Below are 22,002 nucleotides of genomic sequence, written 5' to 3'. Positions count from 1 at the left end.
GTAGGGCAAATTGTGTCCTTTATGTACCAAAGGTAAAAATATATAACCGACATTTTGGGCTTAAGCTCTTCATCAAGGAATGGGAGAATGATGGCAGGCATCCAAAAAAAATGGGGGTGGCAGAAAGGAGCGAGGGGACAGCGGCAATGAGGGGGTAGAGGGATGGCTGGGTGGGTAAAGGGGAAGGGAGGGGAGAACTGGAAAGACAGGAAAGGGGAGGAGAAAGAAAAGGCAAACAAAATTATCAGAAAGCTACGAACTAAAAGGAGTTTGAGATAGCAGCAGTGGAGAGGGTAAAGAACAAATTCCTGGGTCCCTACATCTCTGAAGATCTATTCTGTTGATGCAATCATGAAGAAGGCACGCCAGCAGCTATATTCCATGAGGTGTGTGAGGAGATTTGGTATGTCACCTAAAAGTTGCAAACTTCTACAGGTGTACTGTGGAGAGCATTCAGACTGGTTGCACCACTGTTTGCCCATAGGACAGAAAAGGCTACAGAGGGCTGGGAACTTGTCATGTAGTATCACAGGCATCAGACCCCACTCCATCAAGGAAATCTACAAAAGGTGATGTCATGAGAAAGCAACCACTATCCTCAAGGACCCTCGCCACACACTGCTACCATCAGGAAGGAAGTAGATGCGCCTGAAGATGAACACCTAACATTTCAAAAACAACTTCTTCCCATCCACCATCGGATTTCAGGACAATGAACCACAGATACTACCTCACTTCTTTTTTTCTCTTTATTGCACGAATTGTTTATTTATTGAATTTACTGAAAGGTAATTTATAACCATTTTGCACCTGTAATGCACAATACTGCTGCCACAAAACAACACATTTCACAACACATGTTCATGACAATAAACCTGATCCTGATTGTGAGAGCTGTGAACTTCGCTGTTGGTGGAGAGTTACAGAACTTAGAACAGGATCTGGGGCTTGATCCATTAGGCACTATGTTGCATTGAGTGTAGTTGAAATGACAGTCATCTTGGAAGAACACTGAATAATACAGTACAGTCCCTTCAACCCATGATGTTGTTCTGATCAATATAAAGCTACTCCACATCAGTCTAACCCTTTCTTCCCTCACATTTCTTACATTCATGTGCCTATATAAGAATCTTTTAAATATCTTGATGGTACCAGTCATCACCACCACCTGTGATGGCATGTATGTACTCCGACAATAAATCTGAAATGACTTGGAGGCAGACATTAAAGGTAATTCGAGGGTTGGAAGCTCAGTTCACAGATCCTGCTTGGTCGCCCGAATTTGTTCAATATTTGTATTTTTCCCTATTAACACGTGGTAGAAATGGATCTCCAAGCTATCGCCAAGTGATCGGTAGTGTGTGCATGCATTTCTGTCTGGCTTGGTCGGGGATGCATGTTCTCTGAATATGTATCCGCCACACCGAGTTAAGGAAATGATGCTACATGAACAAAACTGATGTTCAATTACCGCTGCTTGTTAAAGGATGTACATTCTTCTAATGTACATCAGCATGGCACATGGCAATCAGCGTGAATAACATCATACTGTACATTTAAACATTGGTCATACAATTGAAGTAAAATCGGTTATGAACGCAGCGTGCACGATTAAATCAAATTTTGTATTTGGAAGAAAATGGTTAACCTTTATTGTCTGAACTCTTGCTCAGCCCCCTTTTAACAGCTCATGTCGTTGCAATTTCTTGACAGTTTGGAAAGAATTTGTGTGAGCTAACTTCAAAAAGATGTTTTAAAAATACATTGCAAAACAACGAGAAAACTCCACTTCGGACTTGGATTTCCCCTAAAACGCGGAAATAAAATAAAACTTCTGAATATTTACCGTGACTTATTTATTGTGCAGTTTGAGGTTTGTATCGGTCCAAATAACCAATCTGGTTGGCACAGGATCTCGAACAACGATCAATTAACTCCTTAAATGGAGATTGATTAGATGGTTTGGACGCTTCATACCTCAGTATGGCGGTAGCACAGCCGGTAAGTGAGTTTGGGAATGGAGAAAAGAAATAAAAATTGCAAGTCGGTGGGCGTGAGATGGAAAAAAAACAGCTTGGAATTTTATAAAGAGCTGAGAAAGTGGTTGACGTAGCTTTCTTTATTTAATTTGTTGGACCATGTTGCATTCTGGCTGGAGATAAGCACATTGGAGAAATAGTTTCTCGTTAGAAAATGTAACTTTCTAGCGCAGTTTTTGATATTTGCTCTTTCACAGAGATTTTTTAATGAAGACGTTTGGTCGTGGGTTGAATCAGCTGCCTGTTTTGCCCTGCACCTGAGCCCGACGCGAACTGGATATTTGAATGCAACATTTCATGTTGTAAAGTAGCTCGAAATGCGTTTTAATTTTCGCGTAAAGTTCAGCCGAATTCAAAATGTGATCGCAAAGTACTTTTTTTATATAATCCCTTTCTTTGGAAAGGCGAGATGGTATGAATCTGCAAGGCAATGGTTCGAGTAAAGAAAGTCCCATTCTTGTCTTCCGACCTCGTGATTTGTGTTGAGGCTGCGGGACTGGATTTGTGTTGCAAATACCGCCTTGTTTGAATTTGCGAAGAGTGGTGGTGGTGGGGGGGGTTGAAAGAAATGAAAGATTTAAATAATTTCAGGGAAGGCCATATCAGCGGGAAGACTAAATTAATTCAGTCACGTCCAAATAAATGCATACGCATTTATATCCCGTAGAACTGTTTTTTTTTCTGTCAATTTAAATTCATGGCATTTTATTATTTCGTGAACATAATAGTTTGTGGATTGTGTCTCAAATTCTAAGTTGTTTCCTGTTTAGAACACTACAGCAATGTTGTGCCAACCCATATATTCCCCCAAAAACAAAATTAAGCCCACCCTATCCATAACCCTCTTTTTTTCTTCATCCATGGACCTTAAATGTCCTCAATGTTTCACCCTCCATCACCATCACTGCAAGGCATTCCAAGCACCCACAAGTGTTCATGTGCTGTCTCTCCTAAACTTCCCTCCCTTCACTTTGTACATGTGTTTGCCATTCTTCCCCTGGGAAACTGGCACTGGCTGCCAACCTTATCTCTGCCTCTCATAGGCCTCTAAGTCGCCTCTCATTCTTCTACGTCCCTTCTCTACTAAACTTTCCTCACAAAATTGGTTTTCCAATCCAGGTAAATCTCTTCTGCACCCTCTCCATGGCTTCCACATCCTTCCTATAATGAGGTGACCAGAACTGAACACAATATTCCAAGTGTGGTCTCACTAGAGATTTGTGCAGTCACAAGATGACCTCTTTGCTCCTGAACCCAAATACTCTTATTAATGAAGCCCAGCATCTTATAGGCCTTCTTGCCTATCCTATCAAGCTGTGTGGCGACCTTGAGGGATGTATGGATTTGCGCCCCAGGGTCACTCTGTTCAGCCACAGTCTTAAGTAATCGACCATTAACCCTGTTACTCCATCTTATGGTTAGTCCTGCCAAAATGCATCACCTCAAATTTGTCTGGCTTGAAATCCATCTGCCATCTCTGCATCCTGTCTCTATTCTCTTGCAAACTTCAACAACGTTCAGCTCCATCCACAACTCCTCCAACCTTTGTGCCATCACAAACTTATTGACCCATCATTTATTTATTTATAAAATCACAAAGAGCAGGAGTCCCAGAAGAGATCCCTGAGATACTCCAGTAGTCGATGAACTCCAGGAAGAATAACTTTCCATCTACGACCGCTCTCTGTTTTCTACATGTAAGCCAATTTATAAAAAAAAAAAAAAATCTGTACAGTGAAGGTTTCATGACTTTCTGGATGAGTCTCTCGTGGAGGACCTTGTTAATTACCTTGCAATAATCCATGTAGACCACATGTACTTCCCTACTCTCATCAATTTCTTTTGTTGCTGCCTCAAAATAACTCAATTAGGCTTCATAGGCATGACCCTTCTTTCATAAAGACATGCTGACTATCCTTCAGTAGACTACATCTCAAGATGCTCATAGATCCTATCCTTAAGAATCCTCTCCTATAGTTTGCACCCCACAGACATTAGACTCCCCACTCTATGATTCCCAGGATTCTACCTATTACCATTTTTAAACAAGGGACTACATTTGCCATTTTCCAATCCTCCGTCTCTTCACCTGTGGCCAAAGAAGATTCGAAGATCATTGCTACTATCTCTTACAGCAATCTGGGGTATATTGCATCCGGCAATGGGGACTTGTCAATCTTGTTTTTAAGAAGATCCAACACTTCCTTTTCCTTAATCTCCACATTGTCCAGCACATGGGCCTGTTCCATTTTCAACCTCATCCAGATCAAGGTCCTTTATTTTTTTTTTTGAGTGAACACTGAAGCAAAGTATTCATTTAGGACCTCACCAACCGCATATTTCAACTCCTTTAGCCGCCACACCCTCCTTCTTATCCTTTTCTTCTTCACACATGTATAGAACGCCTTGGGGATTTTTCTTAATCCTACATGCCAAGGATTCTCATGCCCCCTTCAAGCTCTCCGAAGTCCTTTCTTAATATCCTTCCTGGCAACTAGGTATTTTTCATGAGCATTTCCTGCATCCTATATAGGTGCTTCTTTCTTCCCCCTCAATAGGTGCTTCTTTCTTCCCCCTCAATAGGTGCTTCTTTCTTCCCCCTCAATAGGTGCTTCTTTCTTCCCCCTCAATAGGTGCTTCTTTCTTCCCCCTCAATAGGTGCTTCTTTCTTCCCCCTCAATAGGTGCTTCTTTCTTCCCCCTCAATAGGTGCTTCTTTCTTCCCCCTCAATAGGTGCTTCTTTCTTCCCCCTCAATAGGTGCTTCTTTCTTCCCCCTCAATAGGTGCTTCTTTCTTCCCCCTCAATAGGTGCTTCTTTCTTCCCCCTCAATAGGTGCTTCTTTCTTCCCCCTCAATAGGTGCTTCTTTCTTCCCCCTCAATAGGTGCTTCTTTCTTCCCCCTCAATAGGTGCTTCTTTCTTCCCCCTCAATAGGTGCTTCTTTCTTCCCCCTCAATAGGTGCTTCTTTCTTCCCCCTCAATAGGTGCTTCTTTCTTCCCCCTCAATAGGTGCTTCTTTCTTCCCCCTCAATAGGTGCTTCTTTCTTCCCCCTCAATAGGTGCTTCTTTCTTCCCCCTCAATAGGTGCTTCTTTCTTCCCCCTCAATAGGTGCTTCTTTCTTCCCCCTCAATAGGTGCTTCTTTCTTCCCCCTCAATAGGTGCTTCTTTCTTCCCCCTCAATAGGTGCTTCTTTCTTCCCCCTCAATAGGTGCTTCTTTCTTCCCCCTCAATAGGTGCTTCTTTCTTCCCCCTCAATAGGTGCTTCTTTCTTCCCCCTCAATAGGTGCTTCTTTCTTCCCCCTCAATAGGTGCTTCTTTCTTCCCCCTCAATAGGTGCTTCTTTCTTCCCCCTCAATAGGTGCTTCTTTCTTCCCCCTCAATAGGTGCTTCTTTCTTCCCCCTCAATAGGTGCTTCTTTCTTCCCCCTCAATAGGTGCTTCTTTCTTCCCCCTCAATAGGTGCTTCTTTCTTCCCCCTCAATAGGTGCTTCTTTCTTCCCCCTCAATAGGTGCTTCTTTCTTCCCCCTCAATAGGTGCTTCTTTCTTCCCCCTCAATAGGTGCTTCATTCTTCCCCCTCAATAGGTGCTTCATTCTTCCCCCTCAATAGGTGCTTCATTCTTCCCCCTCAATAGGTGCTTCATTCTTCCCCCTCAATAGGTGCTTCATTCTTCCCCCTCAATAGGTGCTTCATTCTTCCCCCTCAATAGGTGCTTCATTCTTCCCCCTCAATAGGTGCTTCATTCTTCCCCCTCAATAGGTGCTTCATTCTTCCCCCTCAATAGGTGCTTCATTCTTCCCCCTCAATAGGTGCTTCATTCTTCCCCCTCAATAGGTGCTTCATTCTTCCCCCTCAATAGGTGCTTCATTCTTCCCCCTCAATAGGTGCTTCATTCTTCCCCCTCAATAGGTGCTTCATTCTTCCCCCTCAATAGGTGCTTCATTCTTCCCCCTCAATAGGTGCTTCATTCTTCCCCCTCAATAGGTGCTTCATTCTTCCCCCTCAATAGGTGCTTCATTCTTCCCCCTCAATAGGTGCTTCATTCTTCCCCCTCAATAGGTGCTTCATTCTTCCCCCTCAATAGGTGCTTCATTCTTCCCCCTCAATAGGTGCTTCATTCTTCCCCCTCAATAGGTGCTTCATTCTTCCCCCTCAATAGGTGCTTCATTCTTCCCCCTCAATAGGTGCTTCATTCTTCCCCCTCAATAGGTGCTTCATTCTTCCCCCTCAATAGGTGCTTCATTCTTCCCCCTCAATAGGTGCTTCATTCTTCCCCCTCAATAGGTGCTTCATTCTTCCCCCTCAATAGGTGCTTCATTCTTCCCCCTCAATAGGTGCTTCATTCTTCCCCCTCAATAGGTGCTTCATTCTTCCCCCTCAATAGGTGCTTCATTCTTCCCCCTCAATAGGTGCTTCATTCTTCCCCCTCAATAGGTGCTTCATTCTTCCCCCTCAATAGGTGCTTCATTCTTCCCCCTCAATAGGTGCTTCATTCTTCCCCCTCAATAGGTGCTTCATTCTTCCCCCTCAATAGGTGCTTCATTCTTCCCCCTCAATAGGTGCTTCATTCTTCCCCCTCAATAGGTGCTTCATTCTTCCCCCTCAATAGGTGCTTCATTCTTCCCCCTCAATAGGTGCTTCATTCTTCCCCCTCAATAGGTGCTTCATTCTTCCCCCTCAATAGGTGCTTCATTCTTCCCCCTCAATAGGTGCTTCATTCTTCCCCCTCAATAGGTGCTTCATTCTTCCCCCTCAATAGGTGCTTCATTCTTCCCCCTCAATAGGTGCTTCATTCTTCCCCCTCAATAGGTGCTTCATTCTTCCCCCTCAATAGGTGCTTCATTCTTCCCCCTCAATAGGTGCTTCATTCTTCCCCCTCAATAGGTGCTTCATTCTTCCCCCTCAATAGGTGCTTCATTCTTCCCCCTCAATAGGTGCTTCATTCTTCCCCCTCAATAGGTGCTTCATTCTTCCCCCTCAATAGGTGCTTCATTCTTCCCCCTCAATAGGTGCTTCATTCTTCCCCCTCAATAGGTGCTTCATTCTTCCCCCTCAATAGGTGCTTCATTCTTCCCCCTCAATAGGTGCTTCATTCTTCCCCCTCAATAGGTGCTTCATTCTTCCCCCTCAATAGGTGCTTCATTCTTCCCCCTCAATAGGTGCTTCATTCTTCCCCCTCAATAGGTGCTTCATTCTTCCCCCTCAATAGGTGCTTCATTCTTCCCCCTCAATAGGTGCTTCATTCTTCCCCCTCAATAGGTGCTTCATTCTTCCCCCTCAATAGGTGCTTCATTCTTCCCCCTCAATAGGTGCTTCATTCTTCCCCCTCAATAGGTGCTTCATTCTTCCCCCTCAATAGGTGCTTCATTCTTCCCCCTCAATAGGTGCTTCATTCTTCCCCCTCAATAGGTGCTTCATTCTTCCCCCTCAATAGGTGCTTCATTCTTCCCCCTCAATAGGTGCTTCATTCTTCCCCCTCAATAGGTGCTTCATTCTTCCCCCTCAATAGGTGCTTCATTCTTCCCCCTCAATAGGTGCTTCATTCTTCCCCCTCAATAGGTGCTTCATTCTTCCCCCTCAATAGGTGCTTCATTCTTCCCCCTCAATAGGTGCTTCATTCTTCCCCCTCAATAGGTGCTTCATTCTTCCCCCTCAATAGGTGCTTCATTCTTCCCCCTCAATAGGTGCTTCATTCTTCCCCCTCAATAGGTGCTTCATTCTTCCCCCTCAATAGGTGCTTCATTCTTCCCCCTCAATAGGTGCTTCATTCTTCCCCCTCAATAGGTGCTTCATTCTTCCCCCTCAATAGGTGCTTCATTCTTCCCCCTCAATAGGTGCTTCATTCTTCCCCCTCAATAGGTGCTTCATTCTTCCCCCTCAATAGGTGCTTCATTCTTCCCCCTCAATAGGTGCTTCATTCTTCCCCCTCAATAGGTGCTTCATTCTTCCCCCTCAATAGGTGCTTCATTCTTCCCCCTCAATAGGTGCTTCATTCTTCCCCCTCAATAGGTGCTTCATTCTTCCCCCTCAATAGGTGCTTCATTCTTCCCCCTCAATAGGTGCTTCATTCTTCCCCCTCAATAGGTGCTTCATTCTTCCCCCTCAATAGGTGCTTCATTCTTCCCCCTCAATAGGTGCTTCTTTCTTCCCCCTCAATAGGTGCTTCTTTCTTCCCCCTCAATAGGTGCTTCTTTCTTCCCCCTCAATAGGTGCTTCTTTCTTCCCCCTCAATAGGTGCTTCTTTCTTCCCCCTCAATAGGTGCTTCTTTCTTCCCCCTCAATAGGTGCTTCTTTCTTCCCCCTCAATAGGTGCTTCTTTCTTCCCCCTCAATAGGTGCTTCTTTCTTCCCCCTCAATAGGTGCTTCTTTCTTCCCCCTCAATAGGTGCTTCTTTCTTCCCCCTCAATAGGTGCTTCTTTCTTCCCCCTCAATAGGTGCTTCTTTCTTCCCCCTCAATAGGTGCTTCTTTCTTCCCCCTCAATAGGTGCTTCTTTCTTCCCCCTCAATAGGTGCTTCTTTCTTCCCCCTCAATAGGTGCTTCTTTCTTCCCCCTCAATAGGTGCTTCTTTCTTCCCCCTCAATAGGTGCTTCTTTCTTCCCCCTCAATAGGTGCTTCTTTCTTCCCCCTCAATAGGTGCTTCTTTCTTCCCCCTCAATAGGTGCTTCTTTCTTCCCCCTCAATAGGTGCTTCTTTCTTCCCCCTCAATAGGTGCTTCTTTCTTCCCCCTCAATAGGTGCTTCTTTCTTCCCCCTCAATAGGTGCTTCTTTCTTCCCCCTCAATAGGTGCTTCTTTCTTCCCCCTCAATAGGTGCTTCTTTCTTCCCCCTCAATAGGTGCTTCTTTCTTCCCCCTCAATAGGTGCTTCTTTCTTCCCCCTCAATAGGTGCTTCTTTCTTCCCCCTCAATAGGTGCTTCTTTCTTCCCCCTCAATAGGTGCTTCTTTCTTCCCCCTCAATAGGTGCTTCTTTCTTCCCCCTCAATAGGTGCTTCTTTCTTCCCCCTCAATAGGTGCTTCTTTCTTCCCCCTCAATAGGTGCTTCTTTCTTCCCCCTCAATAGGTGCTTCTTTCTTCCCCCTCAATAGGTGCTTCTTTCTTCCCCCTCAATAGGTGCTTCTTTCTTCCCCCTCAATAGGTGCTTCTTTCTTCCCCCTCAATAGGTGCTTCTTTCTTCCCCCTCAATAGGTGCTTCTTTCTTCCCCCTCAATAGGTGCTTCTTTCTTCCCCCTCAATAGGTGCTTCTTTCTTCCCCCTCAATAGGTGCTTCTTTCTTCCCCCTCAATAGGTGCTTCTTTCTTCCCCCTCAATAGGTGCTTCTTTCTTCCCCCTCAATAGGTGCTTCTTTCTTCCCCCTCAATAGGTGCTTCTTTCTTCCCCCTCAATAGGTGCTTCTTTCTTCCCCCTCAATAGGTGCTTCTTTCTTCCCCCTCAATAGGTGCTTCTTTCTTCCCCCTCAATAGGTGCTTCTTTCTTCCCCCTCAATAGGTGCTTCTTTCTTCCCCCTCAATAGGTGCTTCTTTCTTCCCCCTCAATAGGTGCTTCTTTCTTCCCCCTCAATAGGTGCTTCTTTCTTCCCCCTCAATAGGTGCTTCTTTCTTCCCCCTCAATAGGTGCTTCTTTCTTCCCCCTCAATAGGTGCTTCTTTCTTCCCCCTCAATAGGTGCTTCTTTCTTCCCCCTCAATAGGTGCTTCTTTCTTCCCCCTCAATAGGTGCTTCTTTCTTCCCCCTCAATAGGTGCTTCTTTCTTCCCCCTCAATAGGTGCTTCTTTCTTCCCCCTCAATAGGTGCTTCTTTCTTCCCCCTCAATAGGTGCTTCTTTCTTCCCCCTCAATAGGTGCTTCTTTCTTCCCCCTCAATAGGTGCTTCTTTCTTCCCCCTCAATAGGTGCTTCTTTCTTCCCCCTCAATAGGTGCTTCTTTCTTCCCCCTCAATAGGTGCTTCTTTCTTCCCCCTCAATAGGTGCTTCTTTCTTCCCCCTCAATAGGTGCTTCTTTCTTCCCCCTCAATAGGTGCTTCTTTCTTCCCCCTCAATAGGTGCTTCTTTCTTCCCCCTCAATAGGTGCTTCTTTCTTCCCCCTCAATAGGTGCTTCTTTCTTCCCCCTCAATAGGTGCTTCTTTCTTCCCCCTCAATAGGTGCTTCTTTCTTCCCCCTCAATAGGTGCTTCTTTCTTCCCCCTCAATAGGTGCTTCTTTCTTCCCCCTCAATAGGTGCTTCTTTCTTCCCCCTCAATAGGTGCTTCTTTCTTCCCCCTCAATAGTCAGCCATAGTTCCCTTTTTTTCTACCATCTTTTTGTCCCAGTGGGGCAAATCTATCCTGAACCTAGCACAAGTGGTCCCTCAACTTTCTCCACATTACTTGTTTTCACCCTTGAAAATGTTTCCAATTTACTCTTGCTAGTTCCTGCCTCATCCATTCACAATGAGCCCTTCACCACTCAAACACTTTTCTATTTTGTCTGTTTTATCCTTTTACCATAGCTACACTGAAGCTTAGGGAGTTGTGGTCACTCTCACCAAAGTGCTCCACCACAAAGAGGTCTGCCACCTGTCCAGGTTCATTCCACAGACCAGATCCAGTGTGGCCTCTCCTCTTGTTGGCCAGTCCAAATACTGTGTCAGGAATCCTTCTTGAACATGCCTGACAAATTCAGCTCCATCCATCCATCTTTCAGTCAGGAGGTACAAGTCAATATTAGGGAAGTTGAAATCACCCATAACTTCAACCCTGTATTTCCTGCACTATTCCAAGATCTGACTGCTTATCTGCTCCTCTGTCCCGAGGGCTATTTGGGGCCCTTTGATTACTTGCAGCACAGTGATAGCTCGCTTCTTACTTCAACCCACACTGACTCAGTGGACAATCCCTCTGTAGCATCCTCACTTTCTATAGCTGTGATGCTATTCCTGACTAGCGATGCTACTCCTTCCCTTTTCTACCCCCAATCCTATTTTTTTAAAACCCCTAAACTCCGGTATCTGCATCAGCCAATCATGCCCAACCTCCAGCCAAGCTTCTGTAATAGCCACATCATAGTTCCAGGTACCGATACATGCTCTAAGTTCATCCCTTTTATTCCTAATACTCCTAGTGTTGAAATAGACACATTACAACCCCCCTAACTGGCTACATTTGTGTTTTGTCCCCTGCCTGTCCTTCACTGACTCAGAACGCTTAGCTTCATGCTTTTGTCCTTCTACCCTAATCTCTGCAAATGCATTCTGATTCCCACCCCCCTGCCAAACAAGTTTAAACCCACCTTAACAGCTCCAGCAAACCTTGGTGGTACTGACCCTAATTTTAGTCTTTAAAAAGTGATGAGATTGCTTCTGGAAAAAGCACACCCAGTTATGATAGCTAAGTATTCATATATTGTGTAGGAATGACAATAAGAGTTGGGATAGTGAGTGACTTGGTAGTGGTTGTATTCCTATGTCAACTGCTTTGTTCTCAATTGGCAATGGAGTCTCGATCAATAGCTGCACAATATTTTGTAGAGGAACTATTATTGGAGGCTAGTGATAGATGAAAATAAAGTAATAGTTGATTGAGTAGGTTGCTTTATCCTAGATAGTATCGTGTTTCTAAATGCTGTAGGGTTACACTCATCTTGGTGGATGGAAAGTGCTGTACCCCTGACCCATGCGTTTAGGTGGTGGAAGAGTTTTGGGGAGTTATATTATAAGTGTCTTGCCACAAGATGCACAGTTTCCAACCTGTTATTTTTGCATCAATATTTGTACTTTTCATCTCATTAAATTTACATATAATGATGCCTCCTTTCCCCCCATCCCCACTCCATACTTCTGGTGATGGTGGTTCCAGACTAGGTGGTCTTGATAATGGTCTATGTCCAATCGTTCTGTGGTGTTTTTTTTTAACTTCTCTGGCAGTTTTTTTTGGTCAGGTATTACAGAATTTTAATTTAATACAGATTTTCTGACAAATTATCAATTTTGTTTTTGCAAGATTGAGGTGCAAATTATATGATAAATGTACTTAAATTTTTAAGGTTCACATGAAAATTCAAGATTCAAAAAAACCAAAGTCTCCGAGGAAGGAGCAACTCTCTCTTCAGCCCCATTTGAAACATCCTTTACAGAACAGGTAATATATTTCCAGTTATGATTGTTGTCAACTTGAATGTTAATCAAATGGAGGGAAATGAAGTTTACCACTTTATAAAACAAAAAACTTTTATAGTTAAGTTTGTTTCACTTCTGAAATGTGGATATATGTTTGTTATTGTTCCATGATTGCAAGCTAGATAGGCCTTCAAAAGTAAACTTAAATAAAGTATTATCCACCTAATAGCCTTGGAAGAAATGCATGAGATTTTCCCCCTTCCCTCCCCCTGGATCAGTTCCGCAGTGATTAGCAACACTTGTATTTTGCATGATTTTCTATTTCATTGACGCTTCTTGGCATCTTTTTTTAAAAAAAACTGCACAAATTATGATGCTTTAATTTATTTTTGAGTATCCCAATTAACATTTTTTTAAAAAAGCAAGCTGTTATGATAATTGGGTGCATCAAAACTGAATCACTTGAATTAACTTCTTTTGGACCTTCTGTATTGTTGTTCTACCATGACAGATAATGACATTCATCTCTGGAATTGTATTCTGAATGTGGCCATGCTCCATGAACAACTCTAAACTAGAGAATACTTGTCATTTTATGTTGCCAGCAGATGAATTGTGTGCATTTAATTTTGGGAGAGAAATTATCTGGGCCAAATGTTGTCAACTTGGAATCAAGTTTTTTTATGATCGTAATTCTGTCGTTAAAGCAAATTATATGATATGATTATATCTCCATACAGATGCTACCAATTTTCTGATCTCTTTTGAGCAGGGATTTTTCAATTGAACCAACAGTCATGCCCATTTAATGTAGCTTTCTTGTTCACATTGTTTAATACTCCTGTATTTTGTTGGAATGTTGATTGCATTGTTGTTAGTGGTACTGCAAGATGACATTTTGTTTGCAGTTGAAATATTTTGACATAATTTATTCTGAAGTATTGATTAGTGATACATTTGGAGTTTTCAATTTCTGCATATTTTGTTTACTTGTTCCAAATACAGGTGGACCCTCTGGTTTTTTAAAAATGATAAAAGCAAACCCTGGCAGGCAAATCTTCGTCTTGTTACTAAATTTGACACTGTGGAGGATTTTTGGGCGTATGTATTCCATTTTATATATCGAACAATGTTTGCAAAATGAAAAATACTTGCATACATTTTGAGCTATTTGGCAGCTTTTAACATGTGGATGAAACTTGTCTTTTCGTGATGATTGATTAATTAGTTGAAGCAGCTTGTTGGCTAATAAAGATTCTGGTATCCAGAATTCAAGCAACCGGCGGAAAAAAATAGATGAAAATAAATAAAACTTAAAATAAGTAAGTAAGATTAAAAAAATACATGTTTAAAATTGGAATGCCTCACTCTTGGTTTGCCAATCCACCACTTGTGTGCCAGGCAACACCTGCAACCAGGTCCTGCCAAATGACCAACTTAAACAAAAAGATTCCATTTTGCAGCACATTGGGCAACATGGTTGGTGTAGTGGTTAGTGCAACACCTTTACAGTGCCAGTGATTGGGACCAAGGTTCGAATCCAGAGCTGCCTATAATGAGTTTGTACATTCTCCTGGGGGCTCAGGTTTCCTCCCACAGTTCAAAACCTACCAGAGATGTAGGTCAGTTAGGTGTAAATTGGGCAGCACAGACTTGTGGGCCAAAAAAGCCTGTTAACATGCTGTTTGTCTATTTTAAAATTAAAAAGTGAGGAAAAACAAGAAGGCAGGTGTAAATGTGAAGATGGAGATATGAAAGAGACTGGAAAAATGAAATTCTTGCAGTGCTTAGGGAGGAAAATTAAGCAGTTTTATGAAGTCTGATACCGACGATGTCACAGATGGACTATCTTGACCAGGCTCTTTTTGTATAGTTTAATTTGAAAAGGTCGGTAGGGGGTTGCATATCAGAAATGGAAAGGAGTTCCTTGAGAAGATGAATATAGAGGCACAGTATTCTTTTTCAAATGACTGGCTTGGTGGATTCAAGATTATAAAAGTTCCATATATTGGCTTTGTTTGGTGAACAGAAATCAGCAGATTATAAGGTAGCAGATAAACTTGAGAAGGGCATTGTAAGACTAAGTCTCAAACAACTGGAAAATACACTTATCTGGCATCTACCAATAGGTGCCAGATACCAGAGGTTTACTGTAATACAACATCTGATGGACTTGTTTCTGAGAAGTTTCAAACAAAAGGTGTGGACATTGCAGGAGTAGGTCAAGAGAAACAAATGCCTTGGTACTTGCCTGAGGATTGCTGTAATTTCAATTGTGGCCCTGAAGGGACCCATCTATGTCACCTGAAATAAATCCTTGATTAATAATTTGCAATGAATATAAACCATATGAATTTTAAGTCAGCTTGGATTGGGTTTTAAATTCATTTGAAATTGAGTTTTTGTTTGTAGCCTAGTCTGTGAGAACTGTAGTAACATTTGATATTGGGATATCAAATTTGGCATAATTTTCTTTCTCTATTGGTTTTTCATGAGTAAAGGCAAACATAATACTAGAAGAGACTGGAGCAGAAGTAGGTTGTTCGACCCATCAAGTCTGCTCTTCCTTTTCAACATGAACTATTCTATTCTCCCACTTAGGTCTACTATCCTGCTTTCTCTCTCTAACATTTGATGCCCTGACTATTCAGATATCTATCAATCTCAGCCTTAAACGCACTCAACGACTTGGCTTCCACTGCTGCCAACAGGCAAATTCCAGAGGTTCACCACTCTTTGGCTAAATAAATTTCTTCACATCTGTTTTATGTTGCTACCCTTCAATCCTGAAATTATGCCCTCTTGTCCTAGACTCCCCTACCATGGGAAACAACTACATTGACTCTGTCCCGGTCTTTCAACATTTGAAATGCTTCTATTTGGTCCCCCCTTTATTCTTCTGAACTCCAAGAGGCAAAAACATTCCTCATGTACTAATCCATTCATTATGTATCTATTCTGAATCATCTCCAGCGCTAGTACATCCTTTAATAAGGAGCCTAAAACTCTACACTGAACTTCGTGAAATCTCACCTCTACCTTGTAAAATCTCAACATCACATCTCTCCTCCTGTATCCTATTCCTCAAAATCTGACTGCTTAACATTGCATTTGCTTCCCCCCTCCGCCCCCCCCCCCCCCAACCCCAACCACTGACTCAAACTGGAGGTGAGCATTTAGGGTATCCTGCATGAGAACTCCCAAATCCCTTTCCACCTCTGAATTTTGTCCCCATCCAAATAATAGTCTGCCCTTTTATTCCTTCGACCAAAGTGCATGACCATATGCTTTCCAGCATTGCATTTAATTTGCTGCTTCTTTGCCCATTCTCCTAATCCAGGTCCCTCTGCTTCCTCATTACGTACCTATCTTTATCTTCTGCCAACTTGGCGACAAAACCATTCATTCCGCAATCTAAATCATTTACAACACAAAAAAGTGGCCACTGATCATGGCACTTTATTAATTTCCAAGAGTTGTTGTCATGCATCTTTGAAAGAATAAATTAGTAATGATTTAATTACAGAGGGATGTGACTATATAATGGAGATGGTTGTGATCCTTTTCAGTAAGAAAATAGTGTGTGTGTGGAGCTGCTGAATATTGGTTTGTATTGACAACATCGGTATTGGAATATTTGCATTCCAGAGTACACAAGTTCTAGCACGATAGTGGTTGATAATTTAACTGGCCTATATTTATGAAGACTATTTTTTCTAATTATGATCACTAATTTTAGGCTGTCAGTTACACAAATCAAATCTGCTGATTGACTTTCTCCTGATCACATTGTGGTGGTGATCTTTGTCAATTATCCTTTTTAAATATTAATTTTTTTCTGCAATGTTTGCTACTTGATAGCTTTCTTCCCCTTTTTCTATTATCTTTTCATGTTATCTAGTTGATTTTCTATATTGACTCTTCCCTTTTCTCAAATTACTTCTGCTCAGTTCAGGTTCATTTGGTAAGGACAATTAACTGTGATCCTAATAATTCTTTGTTTACTTATTTATTTATTCTTGCAGGGCATTCTTATGAGGTGAATGTTCAAGTGGAGTTTGTTTCATCCCTGAAATGACTTCTTTCTTTGTTTCATTAGATTGTACAATCATATTCAACTTGCGAGTAGGCTGATGTCGGGTTGTGACTATTCTCTCTTTAAGGTCAGCAAACTTTAATATTGCTTGAATAAAGCCTGGTACTGGTTCCAAAGGAAAAGGCATAGACTTTGTATACATTATGTATCGTGTCTACACTCTAGTCACATTTGTCAAGAATGTAGATCAAGTGAACTGTTGGGGAAATGAGCATGAATGTTTTGTAATTGGGAGAGAAAATTCATAACATTCATTCATGAATTCAATAGCAAACAAAACAATTTTATCCCAACATCTTAAAAATTTATTGGGGAGAATTGTTTTGTTCATTGTAATGTGCATTAAGAAAGTAAAAAGTTTGTTTTGCAATGCAAGTCAATCTATGCTTGTACAGTGAGTCATGCTATATTAAAACAAAGTGCAAGAAATAAACTCCTTGATTCAGGAGATTCACATTTTCAAACTTGTGCCTCTTTTGCCTGAAAAAGGAAAAGTGTATGATTGGATGTGATGAGAGTCCTTTAATGTGTTGGCAACTTTTCCGATCTAGCAGGAGGTATTTACAAATGAGTGATGACCGAAGAGGTGTTCCAAATCTGAAAAGTTGCTTAATTCCAAAGATTTTACTATTTTATCTTTAAAAGTAGCCCCATTAAGTTGTTTTCAATCAATTGTGTACTCTTCTGTAGGATGGTATTGAACCCATGTGGGAGGACAGCAGAAACAAGCTTGGTGGAAGATGGTTAATTGCTCTGTCAAAGCAGCAAAGGATGCTGGAACTAGATAAATTCTGGCTTGAAACAGTGAGTTCTATCTATCTGATCATTTTTGGACAGGTTGCCTCCAAGTGACCTTTACCTCTCCAAGCTATTATTTAGATTGTCTTTTTCAATATTTTTATTAACATTGAAATTTCACATCCAACAATAGAGTACATAAGGATATATGTTAAAAGTTGTATCACTTCATCCAAGGTACCCCACATTTTAATCAAAAAAAGCTTGTATTGATATTATTTTAAAAAAAGGAAAATCTAAACCCACTTTCAAGAAAGCAGCTCTTTGGCCAAAAGAGAAGGCAGAATTCTTATCAGTGAGAAATTACCTCATTAATCAACAGTTCTACCTTCATAACAAATCAAAGATTATAAAGGTAATTCGAAAAGGTACCCAGTTTTTGAAAATTTGAAATTGAGCATTAAACTTCTCTAAATTTAAACGTGACGTCATGTAGCCATTGAGCATAATTAGGTGGGGTAATGTCCCTCCATCTAAGAAATACTGCCCATCGAACCATAAGAAATAAAAGCTAATGCAGTTCAGATGCCATGAAAGTTTTATGTCACTCTCTCCAACAATACCAAATAAAACAGTTAAGGGACTAGGTTTAAAATTAACTTTCAAAAGTGCAGAGAAAGTTTGAAATACTTCAATCCAATATTTCTTTACTCTGACATGTCCAGAACATGAATTAATGAAGCAACACCATTATTTATATTGTCATGTCTAATTTCTTTTAAAAATGAGAGAATCCCTGATTAAATTCCATTTATTTTGCTCTTGCATCATGTGATGAGTTGATCTTCACTTAAAAAATATTGGTTGAAACTTCTTGAAATTTGGAGATTATCATTTGTGCAATTTATTGCATTTGCAGTGGGGTGGGCGTGTGGAGGTTTGATCATAATGCTGTTTTGTGGGAGATATGTATTCAAATTAATTGTTGCTTCCTACTAGTAGTTGGTTTAATTAGTTGTAAAGTACTTTGTGATATTTCAAATCTATGTGAATTGTATCAAATTGAGAATATATACTGTATACAGTAGTTGAACTGATAGTCCACTATCTGCAGACAATGGACTATAATGATTTTTAATATTTTGTTAGTTATTGTGCCTTATTGGAGAAGCTTTTGATGAATATAGCAAAGACGTTTGTGGTGGTGTAATTAATGTTCGTGCTAAAGGAGATAAAATAGCAATTTGGACCAGTGACACTGAAAACCAAGAAGCAGTTTTGCACATAGGGTAAGTTGGTGCTTTTGAGTTTTAAGTCATTGACAATTTCCTTAAAATCTGAGCAGTTTGTTCAACTATTTGCCTTTATGTCAGTTGGCTGAATCACAACTGTCATTTAGTTCTTTCCCATATTATGAAGTTTATGCTATTAATTTTTGAGTTTACATCAAACATTAATTGAACATTGCTTCAAGATGTTGCAGATAACCACTTCACTTGCCTCTCTATTGCAAAGTAGATTATAATTTTAAATGATTAGTTTTATTTTGGATAAACTTTATATTGAGTTTGCTAAGAAAATATCAAATTAAGGATATTTAACAATTCATGATACACAACACACTAATCAAGGGTTCTGACAAAGACCCTTTCCAAAGATGCTCTCTGGTGTGCTGAGACTTATCAACAATTTATTTTTTTTATTTTTAACATTCATTTATTGGGCAAAATGCCCTTCTCCTTGCTCTATTAGTTTGCATCAAGTTTGAGATCTATTTTGATTTCTAAAAGTTGAGAGAGAAAAAAGTAAAATATGTTCAATATACCTGTATTTTTAATTATAGAGTTATAAAAGATCCAAAAATTTTTTTGGGGGAGAGGGGAAGGAGGAAGAACAACTATCAATTATTCATGATTTTCTTTCTATTTTTTGTTTCCATTGTAATCTCTTGTGTTCAATACCAGAATAAAACTTACTTACCACCTCTCAAATGATTCTTCTTTTTTTTTTCAGGTTCCACATGCCACATTTGTCCAATTTCTTTCTTATTCCATGTGATTTCTGAAAGATTTTAACCTTTTATTTCTAAAAGGAATGGGGTGGTGGGTGGGGGAGGGTGGCAATTATAACTCCTGGAATTTATTTTTTGTGAACAACAGCTATTTCTTTCCCGTTCTATCTTGTTAATCTTCGAAGAATGTAAAAATTGCTTGTAACTTCCATTCTTACCTCTGGTGTGACCAGAATTTGTGTTCCAGGAACTGAGTGTTGTACCACCGGATACATCACTAACAATGCCTGCCGTTCTCCCTTCCACCATCCTGCTCTGTGGTTGTAGGAATTGATCAAGCTAAATATTTAATTAAAAAAAAACTCAAGTATTTTAAGCACCCTGAAACATTTCAAATGCACATGGGCCTGATAAACTACTCATTTACCAACCTCGATAGTAACAGACAATAAATATTTGGAAGTAAAACATAAAAATCTGCAGACACTGTCATTGAAGTAAAAATGTTATGCTAGAGAAACTCAGCAGGTCAAACAGTGTACTTTGTATAGCAAAGATAAAGATGCAGAACCAACATTTCAGGACTGAGCACTTTATCTTTCTTTTGAAAATATTTTAAAGTTTAATATATAAGCATAAATGCAAAATTGACAATTACATAATTGTATAAAGTAAGCATGCAAGAAAAAAGCCAATGAAAAAAGGTAGATAAAACTACATCAATAACTGTTTGTAATACCTCAGAAATTTAATTGAAATAATCTATGCAACCATGTTAAATCCTTTTGTTGAACTAACTTGAATAAAACAAAGGGGAAAAAAAAACTCCAATCTAACCCTACTAATCAAGCCTACTTTTTGAATTAATAAAAGAAAAAACAATAATGTAGAACCACTGACGACCCTCAGAGAACAGACAATAAACAACTAGAACATACAATAATTGCTCATTCTTCCAATTATATAAAAATGTAAGAATGGGCCCTACAATTTCACAAATTGAAACTCTATCTTTGGTATTAATTTTCTCTAAACATAAATAGGATATTATGTCATATAACCACTCTGAGGAGGGGGCAAATCATCTTCCCATTTCAATAAAATTGCTCATCTGCTTATCAACGTGGTAAAAGCTAAAACTTTTCAAGGTATCAATGCAAAATGTGGGCAGGTTCCTGAACAAAATGATTGGGGGAGGAGCAAAGTCCCACAAGTAGGAGGTAACAGGTGGATAAGGGAGGGAGTGGGGTGGCTTGTGACGGGAGAGGAAAGGGGATGGAGAACTAAAGGAAAAAAAAGATGAGGATAGTGAACAGAGAACAGGGGAGTAGGCTAGCAGAAACAGGAGGTCTGTTGATGCCATCTGGTTGGAGAGTGGCCAGATCGAATATTGGATGTTACCTTGACAATTTATGGATGGCCTTGGTTTGACAGTTATGAGGCCATGGATGGACATGTCTGCATGAGAGTGGGGTGCAGAATTGAAAGGGTTGGCCACTGGGAGATCCTTGTCATTTGATGCAGACAGGAAGCTGCTCAGTGAAGCAATCTCTCAGATATAGAGAAGGTCACAACTGGAGCACCAAATGTAGTAGATAACTCCTGCAGATTCATGTGAAGTGTTGCTTCACTTGGAAGGACTGTTTGGGGGGGCCTGAACGGTGATGAGGGAGGAGGTGTGGGTACACATGGCACTTCCTGAAGCCGCAGGGGTGATTAATGGGAAGGGATGAGGGAGTCATGGAGGGATCGGTCCCTACAGAAGGAGGGGAAGATGTGTCTGGTGTTGGGATCATGTTTAGGTGACGGAAATTATGGAGGATAATTTGTTGGACGCAGAGGCTGGGAGGATGCTAGGTGAGGATGAGGGGGTATCCTGCTTTGCTGTGTCGTGAAAGCAGGCCAAGATAATATTTTACAAAATTCTATGCAGTATAAGCCAAAACATCCCAAGATGCTACAGGTGCATTGACCATGAAAGTTTAACTCGAGTTAACATAAAAGACAAGGTTGGATGATTCTAAGCTTTGTTCAGAGGTGACGGTAATAGCTTAGTGTGAAATTCCTTAACTTAGTGCCAAGGTGATTGAAAGAATAGTTGCTCATCGCAGAGCAAGTTATTCAAAATGCAATTTAATTAGCTTAACATTTCAATGCAATATTTTCAATCATATTTTAATTATAATTTGCAAAGAACTAAATGTTTTACACCTGTTTTTCTTTTGCACAGAAAAACCTACAAGGAAAGGCTTGGCCTTCCTGTTAATGCTGTAATTGGTTACCAAGCACATGGAGATACAGCTACGAAGAGTGCATTTGGAGTTAAAAGTAAATTCATTGTTTAAGCACTCTATTGTCAAACTATAGAATTGTATAAATTAATTTTGGGAGCTATAATGTTATCAGATTTTCCCAAATTAAACCTAAAACCATGGCTATATTTTGCTTTAATGTTGGCAATTGGTTTGCATTCAAATGTATAATACATGTCATTTTGGGCTAAATATGAATGTATACAAGTTTTTTAATTATGAAATTTTGAATTTTCTTTTGTATAGTTGATATCAGACCAATAAACAGACATTATACTCCTGATGAAATATTTTCTTTGCAAACAGCTCATTTTCAAGCCCTAGTTGAGTAATTTGATCTACTGATCTGCTGTTTCTCTAATGTTGTGAAGGTAATGGCAGACAATATTTTCCTTCAAGCTCCAGTATGACATACATGACTTGTTCATTTTGCATACATTGTTTGCTGCAATTTAAAAAAAAATAAACATGGATTTAAATCATTGTATAGTATTTAAATTGCCACTTTTCAAATGTGTAAACATTGGTGGTGAAATAAAGCATTATTTCTGATCTTTGCTTCCTTGGGTTAATTTTAAACTAATTTTAAGGATATCTTTGGCTTGGCTTCGCGGACGAAGATTTATGGAGGGGGTAAGAAGTCCACGTCAGCTGCAGGCTCGTTTGTGGCTGACAAGTCCGATGCGGGACAGGCAGACACGGTTGCAGTGGCTGCAGGG

General features: G+C 40.5%; 1 protein-coding gene across 1 annotated transcript; it reads left to right on the top strand.

The window, feature by feature from the left end:
- Positions 1 to 1,986: 1,986 nt before the first annotated feature.
- Positions 1,987 to 21,356, top strand: LOC138743532 (eukaryotic translation initiation factor 4E-1A-like). The gene is made up of 7 exons (XM_069899024.1): positions 1,987 to 2,004; positions 12,054 to 12,148; positions 13,132 to 13,227; positions 16,226 to 16,289; positions 16,913 to 17,026; positions 18,110 to 18,249; positions 21,202 to 21,356. Exons 1-7 carry the CDS (start codon positions 1,987 to 1,989, stop codon positions 21,314 to 21,316), a joined length of 642 nt encoding a protein of 213 aa, XP_069755125.1. The 3' UTR covers positions 21,317 to 21,356.
- The last annotated feature ends 646 nt before the right edge of the window (positions 21,357 to 22,002 follow it).

This window comes from Narcine bancroftii, chromosome 9 (genome assembly GCF_036971445.1).
Source record: "Narcine bancroftii isolate sNarBan1 chromosome 9, sNarBan1.hap1, whole genome shotgun sequence".
NCBI classification, from domain to species: domain Eukaryota; kingdom Metazoa; phylum Chordata; class Chondrichthyes; order Torpediniformes; family Narcinidae; genus Narcine; species Narcine bancroftii.
The sequence above is the reverse complement of the archived record's forward strand: the minus strand, read 5'-3'. Positions and strand labels throughout refer to the sequence as shown.

Excerpts from the sequence above, each read along its gene's own strand:
- LOC138743532 (XM_069899024.1), top strand. Across the intron at positions 12,149-13,131 it reads AAACATCCTTTACAGAACAG|GTGGACCCTCTGGTTTTTTA; the intron begins GTAATATATTTC and ends TTCCAAATACAG. Across the intron at positions 13,228-16,225 it reads ACTGTGGAGGATTTTTGGGC|ATTGTACAATCATATTCAAC; the intron begins GTATGTATTCCA and ends TTGTTTCATTAG.